Below are 13,190 nucleotides of genomic sequence, written 5' to 3'. Positions count from 1 at the left end.
ACTACATGACTCTGCCACTTTTGCGCAAGTTGTGCATATACCGTGTGGAAATACACTTCGTCTGTAGATGTGCACGTTCCTGTCAGCTAAATGCCCTTTCTACCCTCTGCTCTTAATAGCTGTGTGCAGCCAGCCATGTCTCCTTCTGATAAGTGCTAAACGTAAATCCCACACTAATTTTAAACGGCTCCAGTGACAAGTTAACCTATGAACTGGAAAATCGTTCATTCCTGATCCCTGGAGGTTGCAGTTTGCTCCGTGCCCGGATCCCTGGAGGTTGCAGTTTGCTCCGTGCCCGGATCCCTGGAGGTTGCAGTTTGCTCCGTGCCCGGATCCCTGGAGGTTGCAGTTTGCTCCGTGCCCGGATCCCTGGAGGTTGCAGTTTGCTCCGTGCCCGGATCCCTGGAGGTTGCAGTTTGCTCCGTGCCCGGATCCCTGGAGGTTGCAGTTTGCTCCGTGCCCGGATCCCTGGAGGTTGCAGTTTGCTCCGTGCCCGGATCCCTGGAGGTTGCAGTTTGCTCCGTGCCCGGATCCCTGGAGGTTGCAGTTTGCTCCGTGCCCGGATCCCTGGAGGTTGCAGTTTGCTCCGTGCCCGGATCCCTGGAGGTTGCAGTTTGCTCCGTGCCCGGATCCCTGGAGGTTGCAGTTTGCTCCGTGCCCGGATCCCTGGAGGTTGCAGTTTGCTCCGTGCCCGGATCCCTGGAGGTTGCAGTTTGCTCCGTGCCCGGATCCCTGGAGGTTGCAGTTTGCTCTGTGCCCGGACCTTTGGAGATTGTAATTTCCTCAATGTTCAGATCCCTGGAGGTTGCAGTTTCCTCAATGTTCAGATCCCTGGAGATTGCAGTTTCCTCAATGTTCAGATCCCTGGAGATTGCAGTTTCCTCAATGTTCAGATCCCTGGAGATTGCAATTTGCTCCGTGCCCAGATCCCTGGAGGTTGCAGTTTCCTCAATGTTCAGATCCCTGGAGGTTGCAGTTTGCTCTGTGCCCGGATCCCTGGAGATTGTAATTTCCTCAATGTTCAGATCCCTGGAGGTTGCAGTTTCCTCAATGTTCAGATCCCTGGAGATTGCAGTTTCCTCAATGTTCAGATCCCTGGAGATTGCAGTTTCCTCAATGTTCAGATCCCTGGAGATTGCAGTTTCCTCAATGTTCAGATCCCTGGAGATTGCAGTTTCCTCAATGTTCAGATCCCTGGAGATTGCAGTTTCCTCAATGTTCAGATCCCTGGAGATTGCAGTTTCCTCAATGTTCAGATCCCTGGAGATTGCAATTTGCTCCGTACCCGGATCCCTGGAGGTTGCAGTTTCCTCAATGTTCAGATCCCTGGAGGTTGCAGTTTGCTCTGTGCCCGGATCCCTGGAGGTTGCAGTTTCCTCAATGTTCAGATCCCTGGAGGTTGCAGTTTGCTCTGTGCCCGGATCCCTGGAGATTGTAATTTCCTCAATGTTCAGATCCCTGGAGGTTGCAGTTTCCTCAATGTTCAGATCCCTGGAGATTGCAGTTTCCTCAATGTTCAGATCCCTGGAGATTGCAGTTTCCTCAATGTTCAGATCCCTGGAGATTGCAGTTTCCTCAATGTTCAGATCCCTGGAGATTGCAATTTGCTCCGTACCCGGATCCCTGGAGGTTGCAGTTTCCTCAATGTTCAGATCCCTGGAGGTTGCAGTTTGCTCTGTGCCCGGATCCCTGGAGGTTGCAGTTTCCTCACTGCCCGGATCCCTGGAAATTGCAGTTTCCTCACTGCCCGGATCCCTGGAAATTGCAGTTTCCTCACTGCCCGGATCCCTGGAAATTGCAGTTTCCTCAATGTTCAGATCCCTGGAGATTGCAGTTTTCTCTGTGCCCGGATCCCTGGAGATTGCAGTTTCCTCACTGCCCGGATCCCTGGAGATTGCAGTTTGCTCCGTGCCCGGATCCCTGGAGGTTGCAGTTTGCTCCGTGCCCGGATCCCTGGAGGTTGCAGTTTGCTCCGTGCCCGGATCCCTGGAGGTTGCAGTTTGCTCCGTGCCCGGATCCCTGGAGGTTGCAGTTTGCTCCGTGTCCGGATCCCTGGAGGTTGCAGTTTGCTCTGTGCCCGGATCCCTGGAGGTTGCAGTTTGCTCTGTGCCCGGACCTTTGGAGATTGTAATTTCCTCAATGTTCAGATCCCTGGAGGTTGCAGTTTCCTCAATGTTCAGATCCCTGGAGATTGCAGTTTCCTCAATGTTCAGATCCCTGGAGATTGCAGTTTCCTCAATGTTCAGATCCCTGGAGATTGCAATTTGCTCCGTGCCCAGATCCCTGGAGGTTGCAGTTTCCTCAATGTTCAGATCCCTGGAGGTTGCAGTTTGCTCTGTGCCCGGATCCCTGGAGATTGTAATTTCCTCAATGTTCAGATCCCTGGAGGTTGCAGTTTCCTCAATGTTCAGATCCCTGGAGATTGCAGTTTCCTCAATGTTCAGATCCCTGGAGATTGCAGTTTCCTCAATGTTCAGATCCCTGGAGATTGCAGTTTCCTCAATGTTCAGATCCCTGGAGATTGCAGTTTCCTCAATGTTCAGATCCCTGGAGATTGCAGTTTCCTCAATGTTCAGATCCCTGGAGATTGCAGTTTCCTCAATGTTCAGATCCCTGGAGATTGCAATTTGCTCCGTACCCGGATCCCTGGAGGTTGCAGTTTCCTCAATGTTCAGATCCCTGGAGGTTGCAGTTTGCTCTGTGCCCGGATCCCTGGAGGTTGCAGTTTCCTCAATGTTCAGATCCCTGGAGGTTGCAGTTTGCTCTGTGCCCGGATCCCTGGAGATTGTAATTTCCTCAATGTTCAGATCCCTGGAGGTTGCAGTTTCCTCAATGTTCAGATCCCTGGAGATTGCAGTTTCCTCAATGTTCAGATCCCTGGAGATTGCAGTTTCCTCAATGTTCAGATCCCTGGAGATTGCAGTTTCCTCAATGTTCAGATCCCTGGAGATTGCAATTTGCTCCGTACCCGGATCCCTGGAGGTTGCAGTTTCCTCAATGTTCAGATCCCTGGAGGTTGCAGTTTGCTCTGTGCCCGGATCCCTGGAGGTTGCAGTTTCCTCACTGCCCGGATCCCTGGAAATTGCAGTTTCCTCACTGCCCGGATCCCTGGAAATTGCAGTTTCCTCACTGCCCGGATCCCTGGAAATTGCAGTTTCCTCAATGTTCAGATCCCTGGAGATTGCAGTTTTCTCTGTGCCCGGATCCCTGGAGATTGCAGTTTCCTCACTGCCCGGATCCCTGGAGATTGCAGTTTCCTCACTGCCCGGATCCCTGAAGATTGCAGTTTGCTCGGTGCCCGGATCCCTGAAGATTGCAGTTTGCTCGGTGCCCGGATCCCTGAAGATTGCAGTTTGCCCGGTGCCCGGATCCCTGAAGATTGCAGTTTGCTCTGTGCCCGGATCCCTGGAGGTTGCAGTTTGCTCTGTGCCCGGATCCCTGGAGGTTGCAGTTTGCTCTGTGCCCGGATCCCTGGAGGTTGCAGTTTGCTCTGTGCCCGGATCCCTGGAGGTTGCAGTTTGCTCTGTGCCCGGATCCCTGGAGGTTGCAGTTTGCTCTGTGCCCGGATCCCTGGAGGTTGCAGTTTGCTCTGTGCCCGGATCCCTGGAGGTTGCAGTTTGCTCTGTGCCCGGATCCCTGGAGGTTGCAGTTTGCTCTGTGCCCGGATCCCTGGAGGTTGCAGTTTGCTCTGTGCCCGGATCCCTGGAGGTTGCAGTTTGCTCTGTGCCCGGATCCCTGGAGGTTGCAGTTTGCTCTGTGCCCGGATCCCTGGAGGTTGCAGTTTGCTCTGTGCCCGGATCCCTGGAGGTTGCAGTTTGCTCTGTGCCCGGATCCCCGGAGATTGCAGTTTCCTCAATGTTCAGATCGCTGGAGATTGCAGTTTCCTCACTGCCCGGATCCCTGGAGATTGCAGTTTCCTCAATGTTCAGATCCTTTAAGATTGCAATTTGCTCACTGCCCGGATCCCTGGTGATTGCAGTTTCCTCAATGTTCAGATCCCTGGAGATTGCAGTTTCCTCACTGCCCAGATCCCTGGAAATTGCAGTTTGCTCACTGCCCGGATCCCTGGAAATTGCAGTTTGCTCACTGCCCGGATCTTTGGAGATTGCAGTTTCCTCAATGTTCAGATCCCTGTGTGCTGTTGGCTGTGATTGCTCTGCTCTTTGTGCTAAACATAAATCCCTCCCCTAATCTTGGCTTCACTGACAAGGTATGCTCTGAAATGGAATATCCTTCATCCCGAATTCCTGGACATCGCAGTTTGCTCAGTGTCCAAATGGCTGTAAATGAGGGGTGGTTTCGGTGTTCCCTTGGTCAGAGGTAAATCATGCCCCAATTGCAGGGGTTGGCCCGGCATCTCATCGCTGTAGATGATTTGGTGCTCAACTCTGCCACCAGGTCAGATGTCCATTACACACTTATACAAGAGCCAACAGCTGTGCTGAGAGGTCGGCAGTAACAGGAGCTCATTTCCTGGAATGGGGAAGCCTACGGCACTGGGATTTACTGATGTGGACAGCCAAATTAGCCAAAAATAACTGAAGTCATTTCAGTTGTTATAGAAAAATGTATTCTCCCATATCTAGGCACTTTGTTTTAAAATAGGGGGTCTTGTACATTGTGTGACAGATAATTTGTTAATTCGATGCTACAAATTAGTCGGGTTACTTCAGACAGTTAATTCTTTCCTTTATCTATGTCTTAGATATTAATGTTCAAGTTATATTTATATATTTAGACATGTTAAGATATTAGTTAACCTCACGTGGTATTGCAGTGGATTTGAGGTCAGGGGACCAGGGTCACTGCATCAGGCTAGATGGCAGGGAGCAGATATAATTCAGTTCCTGTTTTAAAGTTGGACATTATTGTCCTTATTTCTATAATTGCATTAGAAATTGCTATACCCACATTTATAATGGGAACTGCCTGTGTAAACTTGTCACACTAATTATCCCCTAAGCCAGTAGTGGCATTGCAGTGACGCCAGTGACAGGAGGACCTAATTACAGTGTGACATGTTTACATAGGAAGGTACCACTATAAATGTGAACACAGGCTAATAGAAAAGTTGACATAAAATGTAAGCAGATGCAAGATTTTGAATATAGACTGAATTATATTTACATTATCCAATTTAAATCTACACTTTCTATCTAGTTATTCATTCATAACATTTTGTGCATATGTAATTTATAGCAGCACTGACTGCCTTAAGATGCCAGGATTATTGAACCTCACTCCCTCACACACTTTTTACTTGTTTCACATATAAACATATAGTTTATATTAGTCTATTCATAATATTTACATAGAGTAGGTCCAGCTCTGTATAGACATATATTAATGTAATGTATTTTTAAAAATCTTGCATCTGTAGACACTTCCTATCAACTTGTCCATAATGAATTCCTATGTTCAGATTTGTAATCGGAAGGTGCCTGTGTAAACTTGTCATGCTGTAACTGCACCCTCCTGTCAGTGGGCTAATATACACTGTGGCAGATAGATAACTAGTTGTAGTCAATTATAGTGTTCAAGTGAAGCAGGGTTAGAGAGTGGCAAACAATTGGATCAGTGAGTGCAGCCAACAATTTGGACCCCATTTTAAAGCCACATCTTCTGTTGTTCATCTTATAATTTTTTTCCCACGTTTACCATCGAAACGTGTCGCCCGGGTTCGCATACTCCTCCCATGCTGGTGAAGCTGTGGTGCCCCCACTGACAGGAGGGTGTAACTGCAGTGTGACATGTTTACACAGGAAGGAAAACATGAACCAAGTGAGGAACATTTGGGCAAGTTGACAAAAAGTCCACGGACAGATGATTTTAACATATTGGAATGTGTATTTGCATTTTTATAGTATTTATTTCTCAAACATATGATTTATACATATTTATGTATTTTTTTATATTTATAACGTTAGTCATATCTAGCCTCCCATCTTACCTCACATTCTGTAGATTATATTTGAATATCTATAAGTCAGGCCAGGCCGGTCCCTACACAATGTATAGCCGCGCTATAGATTCCATAGGCGGCCCACAGGCCGGCCTTACCTTGCCGAAGTGCGCGGCCCAGTGCAGGGGGGTCCACCCATAGAAGTTGTCCTCCAGGCTGATGTCGGCGGGTGAGCAGGCGGCCAGCAGCGAGCGGAGCGCCCCGGCATCGCCGTCCCGGCAGGCCCGGTGCAGTGGGAAGCGGAGCGACAGCAGCTCCTCACTGGAGAAGCCCCGCTCCCAGGCGGCCATGTCAGCGCTAGGCTTCGAGGTTCGGCTCCGCTCTCCCAGCCAGGCCCCGGCTGCGGGCACGGTGCTCTCGGCTCGGACTCGGCCGCAGCTCCGGTCCCCACTCGGTGCCCTGGGCTCCGGCTCGGTGCTTTCCCACTTGGCGCCGCGCTTCGACTCAACAAGCGCAGAGACAAAGGGAGACCCACAGAACCCGGACTGGAGCGGGAAAAACTCGGACCGGAGCAGGGAAAACCCTGACTGGAGCAGAATAAACTGGACTGGAGCGGGAAAACCCGGACTGGAGCATTTAAACCCAGACTGGAGCAGACAAACCCGGACTTGAGCTGGAAAACCCGGACTGGAGCTCGAAAATCAGGACTGGAGCAGGATAAACCTGACTGGAGCTAGAAAACACGGACTGGAGCGAGAAAACCCAGGCGGGAGCTGGAAAACCCGGACTGCAGTTAGAAAATCCGGACTGGAGCTGGAAAACCCGGACTGCAGCAGGAAAATAAAAGCAAAATACTGCGGATGCTGGAAATATGAAATAAAAACAAGAAATGCTGGAACCACTCAGCAGGTCTGGCAGCATCTGTGAAAAGAGAAGCAGAGTTAACGTTTCGGAACTTCTTCGGAACTGACAAATATTAGAAAAGTCACAGGTTATAAGCAAGTGAGGTGGGGGTGGGGCAAGAGATAACAAAGGAGGTGTAGATTGGACCAGGCCACATAGCTGACCAAAAGGTCACGGAGCAAAGGCAAACAATATGTTAATGGTGTGTTGAAAAACAAAGCATTAGTACAGATTAGGTGTTAATGCACTGAATATTGAATAACAGTAAGTACAAACCTGAAAAAAACCAGTGGATAAGCAAACTAAACAAACTAAGATGAAATGAAATAAATGCAAAAAAAAAGATTGTAAAAAATGTTTAAAAAATGTTAAAAAAAAGAAGCAAAAATAACTAAAAATGAAAGTAAAATGGGGGGCTGTCATGCTCTGAAATTATTGAACTCAATGTTCAGTCCGGCAGGCTGTAGTGTGTCTAATCGGTAGTTGAGATGCTGTTCCTCGAGCTTGCGTTGATGTTCACTGGAACACTGCAGCAATCCCAGGACAGAGATGTGAGCATGAGAGCAGGGGAGAGTGTTGAAATGGCAAGCAACCGGAAGCTCAGGGTCCTGCTTGTGGACTGAGCGAAGATGTTCCGCAAAGCGGTCACCCAGTCTGCGCTTGGTCTCCCCAATGTAGAGGAGACCACACTGTGAGCAGCGAATACAGTATACTACATTGAAAGAAGTACAAGTAAATTGCTGCTTCACCTGAAAGGAGTGTTTGGGGCCTGGGACAGCGAGGAGAGAGGAGGCAAATGGGCAGGTATTACACCTCCTGCGATTGCAGGGGACGGTGCCATGGGACGGGGACGAGGTGGTGGGGGTAATGGAAGAGTGGACCAGGATGTCGCGGAGGGAACGATCCCTTCGGAATGCTGACAGTGGAAGGGAGGGGAAGATGCGACTGGGAGTGGCATCACGCTGGAGGTGGCGGAAATGGCGGAGGATGATCCTTTGGATATGGAGGCTGATGGGGTGGAAAGTGAGGACAAGGGGAACCCTGTCACGGTTCTGGGAGGGAGTGGAAGGGGTGAGGGTAGAGGTGCGGGGAACGGGCCGGACACGGTTGAGGGCCCTGTCTACCACAGTGGGGGGAAATCCTCGGTTGAGGAAAAAGGTCATAACCCTGACTGGAGCAGGAAAACCCGGACTGGAGTAGAGAAACCAGGACTGGAGTTTAAAAAAACCCAGACTGGAGCGGGAAAAGCCAGACTGGAGCTGCAAACCCGGACTGGAGCAAGAAAATCCAGACTGGAGCTGGAAAAGCCAGACTGGAGCTGCAAACCCGGACTGGAGCAAGAAAATCCAGACTGGAGCTGGAAAAGCCGGACTGGAGCTGGCAACCCGGACTGGAGTAGAAAAACCCGGCAAAACTGGAGTGGAACCGCAAAACCCAGAGCGGAGATGCATTGATCTGCAGTTGTTTGAAAGGGACATGAGCAACCCTCCCCTCGTCCCCCCCCCCCCCCCCACACACACACACACTGTACCCCATCCAACTCCCCACCCTCTCATACACACACTGTACCCCATTCAAAGAACAAAGAGAATTACAGCACAGGAACAGGCCCTTCGGCCCTCCAAGCCTGCGCCGATTCAGATCCTCTATCGAAACATGACGCCTATTTTCTAAGGGTCTGTATCTCTTTACTTCCTGCCCATTCATGTATCTGTCTAGATACATCTTAAAAGACGCTATCGTGCCCGCGTCTACCACCTCCGCTGGCAACGCGTTCCAGGCACCCACCACCCTCTGCGTAAAGAACTTTCCATGCATATCCCCCCTAAACCTTTCCCCTTTCACTTTGAACTCGTGACCCCTAGTAATTGAATCCCCCACTCTGGGAAAAAGCTTCTTGCTATCCAACCTGTCTATACCTCTCATGATTTTGTACACCTCAATCAGGTCCCCCCTCAACCACGGTCTTTCTAATGAAAATAATCCTAATCTACTCAACCTCTCTTCATAGCTAGCGCCCTCCATACCAGGCAACATCCTGGTGAACCTCCTCTGCACCCTCTCCAAAGCATCCACATCCTTTTGGTAATGTGGTGACCAGAACTGCACGCAGTATTCCAAATGTGGCCGAACCAAAGTCCTATACAACTGTAACATGACCTGCCAACTCTTGTACTCAATACCCCATCCGATGAAGGAAAGCATGCCGTATGCCTTCTTGACCACTCTATTGACCTGCGTTGCCACCTTCAGGGAACAATGGACCTGAACACCCAAATCTCTCTGTACATCAATTTTCCCCAGGACTTTTCCATTTACTGTATAGTTCACTCTTGAATTGGATCTTCCAAAATGCATCACCTCGCATTTGCCCTGATTGAACTCCATCTGCCGTTTCTCTGCCCAACTCTCTAGTCTATCTATATGCTGCTGTATTCTCTGACAGTCCCCTTCACTATCAGCTACTCCACCAATCTTAGTGTCGTCTGCAAACTTGCTAATCAGACCACCTATACTTTCCTCCAAATCATTTATGTATATCACAAACAACAGTGGTCCCAGCACAGATCCCTGTGGAACACCACTGGTTGCACGTCTCCATTTTGAGAAACTCCCTTCCACTGCTACTCTCTGTCTCCTGTTGCCCAGCCAGTTCTTTATCCATCTAGCTAGGACACCTTGGACCCCATGTGCCTTCACTTTCTCCATCAGCCTACCATGGGGAACCTTATCAAACGCCTTACTGAAGTACATGTATACGACATCTACAGCCCTTCCCTCATCAATCAACTTTGTCACTTCCTCAAAGAATTCTATTAAGTTGGTAAGACATGACCTTCCCTGCACAAAACCATGTTGCCTATCACTGAAAAGCCCATTTTCTTCCAAATGGGAATAGATCCTATCCCTCAGTAATTTCTCCAGCAGCTTCCCTACCCCTGACGTCAGGCTCACCGGTCTATAATTACCTGGATTATCCCTGCTACCCTTCTTAAACAAGGGGACAACATGAGCAATTCTCCAGTCCTCCGGGACCTCACCCATGTTTAAGGATGCTGCAAAGAAATCTGTTAAGGCCCCAGCTATTTCCTCTCTCGCTTCCCACAGTAACCTGGGATAGATCCCATCCGGACCTGGGGACTTGTCCACCTTAATGCCTTTTAGAATACCCAACACTTCCTCCATCCTTATGCCGACTTGACCTAGAGTAATCAAACATCTGTTCCTAACCTCAACATCCTTCATGTCCCTCTCCTCGGTGAATACCGATGCAAAGTACTCGTTTAGAATCTCACCCATTTTCTCTGACTCCACGCATAACTTTCCTCCTTTGTCCTTGAGTGGGCCAATCCTTTCTCTAGTTACCCTCTTGCTCCTTATATATGAATTAAAGGCTTTGGGATTTTCCTTCACCCTGTTTGCTAAAGATATTTCATGACCCCTTTTAGCCCTCTTAATTCCTCGTTTCAGATTGGTCCTACATTCCCGATATTCTTTCAAAGCTTCGTCTTTCTTCAGCCACCTCGACCTTATGTATGCTTCCTTTTTCCTCTTAGCTAGTCTCACAATTTCACCTGTCATCCATGGTTCCCTAATCTTGCCATTTCTATCCCTCATTTTCACAGGAACATGTCTCTCCTGCACGCTAATCAACCTCTCTTTAAAAGCCTCCCACATATCAAATGTGGATTTACCTTCAAACAGCTGCTCCCAATCTACATTCCCCAGCTCCTGCCAAATTTTGGTATAGTTGGCCTTCCCCCAAATTAGCACTCTTCCTTTAGGACCACTCTCATCTTTGTCCATGAGTATTTTAAAGCTTACGGAATTGTGATCACTATTCCCAAAGTAGTCCCCGACTGAAACTTCAACCACCTGGCCGGGCTCATTCCCCAACACCAGGTCCAGTATGGCCCCTTCCCGAGTTGGACTATTTACAAACTGCTCCAGAAAACACTCCTGGATACTCCTGACAAATTCTGCTCCATCTAGACCTCTAACACTAAGTGAATCCCAGTCAATGTTGGGAAAATTAAAATCTCCTATCACCACCACCCTGTTGCTCCTACATCTTTCCATAATCTGTTTACATATTTGTACCTCTATCTCACGCTCGCTGTTGGGAGGCCTGTAGTACAGCCCCAACATTGTTACTGCACCCTTCCTATTTCTGAGTTCTGCCCATGTTGCCTCACTGCTCGAGTCCTCCATAGTGCCCTCCTTCAGCACAGCTGTGATATCCTCTTTGACCAGTAATGCAACTCCTCCACCCCTTTTACCTCCCTCTCTATCCCGCCTGAAGCATCGATATCCTGGGATATTTAGTTGCCAATCATGCCCTTCCCTCAACCAAGTCTCAGTAATAGCAATAACATCATACTCCCAGGTACTAATCCAAGCCTTAAGTTCATCTGCCTTACCTACTACACTTCTTGCATTAAAACAAATGCACCTCAAACCACCACTCCCTTTGCGTTCATCATCTGCTCCCTGCCTACTCTTCCCCTTAGTCACGCTGACGTCATTATCTAGTTCCTTACGGGCTTTCGTTACTACCTCCTTACTGTCCACTGACCTCCTCATTTGGTTCCCATCCCCCTGCCACATTAGTTTAAACCCTCCCCAACAGCGTTAGCAAAAGCACTCCCAAGGACATTGGTTCCAGTCCGGCCCAGGTGTAGACCGTCCAATTTGTAATAGTCCCACCTCCCCCAGAACCGGTCCCAATGTCCCAAAAATCTGAACCCCTCCCTCCTGCACCATCTCTCAAGCCACGCATTCATCCTGACTATTCTTTCATTTCTTCTCTGACTATCACGTGGCACTGGTAGCAATCCTGAGATTACTACCTCTGAGGTCCTACTTTTTAACTTGGCTCCTAACTCCCTAAATTCTGCTTGTAGGACCTCATCCCATTTTTTACCTATATCATTGGTGCCTATGTGCACAATGACAACTGGCTGTTCACCCTCCCCCTTCAGAATGTTCTGCAGCCAATCTGAGACATCCCTGACCCGTGCACCTGGGAGGCAACATACCATTCGGGAGTCTCGTTTTCGACCACAGAACCGCCTATCTACTCCCCTTACAATCGAATCCCCGATGACTATAGCCCTTCCACTCTTTTTCCCGCCCTTCCGAACAGCAGAGCCAGCCATGGTGCCATGAACCTGGCTACTACTGCCTTCCCCTGGTGAGCCATCTCCCTCAACAGTATCCAAAATGGTATACTTGTTTTGGAGGGAGATGACCGCAGGGGACACCTGCGCTGCCTTCCTGCTCTTTCTCTGCCTTTTGGTCACCCATTTCCTTTCTCCCTCAGCAATCCTAATCTGCGGTGTGACCAATTCGCTAAACGTGCTATCCACGACCTCCTCAGCATCGCGCATGCTCCAAAGTGAGTCCATCCGCAGCTCCAGAGCCGTCATGCGGTCTAACAAGAGCTGCAGCTGGACACACTTCCCGCACGTGAAGGAGTCAGGGACATCAGCCGTGTCCCTGAGCTCCCACATTGAGCAAGATGAGCATAACACGGGTCTGAGATCTCCTGCCATTTTTAATCATTCAACTCCCCACCTTCACATACACACTGCACCCCATTCAACTCCCCACCCTCTCATACACACACTGTACCCCATTCAACTCCCCACCTTCGCACACACACTGTACCCCATCCAACTTCCCATCCTTTCAAACACACACTGTACCCCTTCAAACAGACACTTTCACCCTCTAACATGTCCATTCAATATTTTACTTTCTCCCTTTACAATCAAGCTCTTCTATTTCCCATCCCAACACTGCTCCCGCTCTCTGTCCCCTTGCCTCTCCCCTTTATTGCCTCGCTCTCTGCTAAGTGTAGCTCCAGCCCTCTCCTGCTGCTGTTAATGGAATGGTTTGCATCCTCTGCTTATTCCGGGTGGATGTCGCGCTTGTGTGAGAATTCCCCCCAGGAGCAGTATTTTGTCGATCTCCATTCTTTGTTGGAGTGTACAGGGTTCATCTCATTGCTTGACCAGCTGTGAGTCTTTAGCCAGTAGATGGTGCTGATGTTCCCCTTTCCATGAGTTACTAACTGTGTCAGTGCAGGCAGCAATCAGCTTTCTTTGTCGACCTGACTGTATGTGCAGAAATTCTCAGAGCAGCCATTCAGCCAGGAAGCTCTGCATTGTACAGAAGCTCCCACTGAGAGTGCCACAAAGGTTGGCTTTGCACACTGCTGTCATATCTGGCATCTGCTGCAGATCCTCAGAGATTTTGTACAGTGCAGTCATATGGTTCTGATGCTCTGGAACCATTTTGACCTTCCACTGCACGCCCCCTTAGGTCATTCTCTGAATGCTAAACCACCAAGGCCCAGCATCTCCGAAGCTATCATTCAGGT

The 13,190-nt window shown here is 49.3% G+C and overlaps 1 protein-coding gene across 4 annotated transcripts in view; it reads right to left on the bottom strand.

Annotated features, from left to right (window-relative positions):
• The window catches only part of ankrd10a (ankyrin repeat domain 10a), a 67,082-nt gene extending 60,603 nt beyond the window's left edge, over nt 1–6,479 (bottom strand). For 2 of the 4 annotated variants that reach the window (XM_068034169.1, XM_068034170.1), the window contains exon 1: nt 6,061–6,151. Coding sequence is in view for 2 of the 4 variants with exons in the window: in XM_068034172.1 (XP_067890273.1) it covers nt 6,061–6,252 (192 nt within the window). In the remaining 2 variants the exon portion in view is untranslated. Of the gene's footprint in view, nt 1–6,060 lie in introns of all 4 variants that reach the window. The other 2 variants (XM_068034172.1, XM_068034168.1) reach the window with 2 other exon arrangements.
• Nucleotides 6,480–13,190: the final 6,711 nt, after the last annotated feature.

This window comes from Heterodontus francisci, chromosome 6, assembly GCF_036365525.1.
Source record: "Heterodontus francisci isolate sHetFra1 chromosome 6, sHetFra1.hap1, whole genome shotgun sequence".
In the NCBI taxonomy this organism is placed as follows: Eukaryota; Metazoa; Chordata; class Chondrichthyes; order Heterodontiformes; family Heterodontidae; genus Heterodontus; species Heterodontus francisci.
Note: the sequence above shows the minus strand (reverse complement) of the source record. Positions and strands in the feature narration are given on the sequence as shown.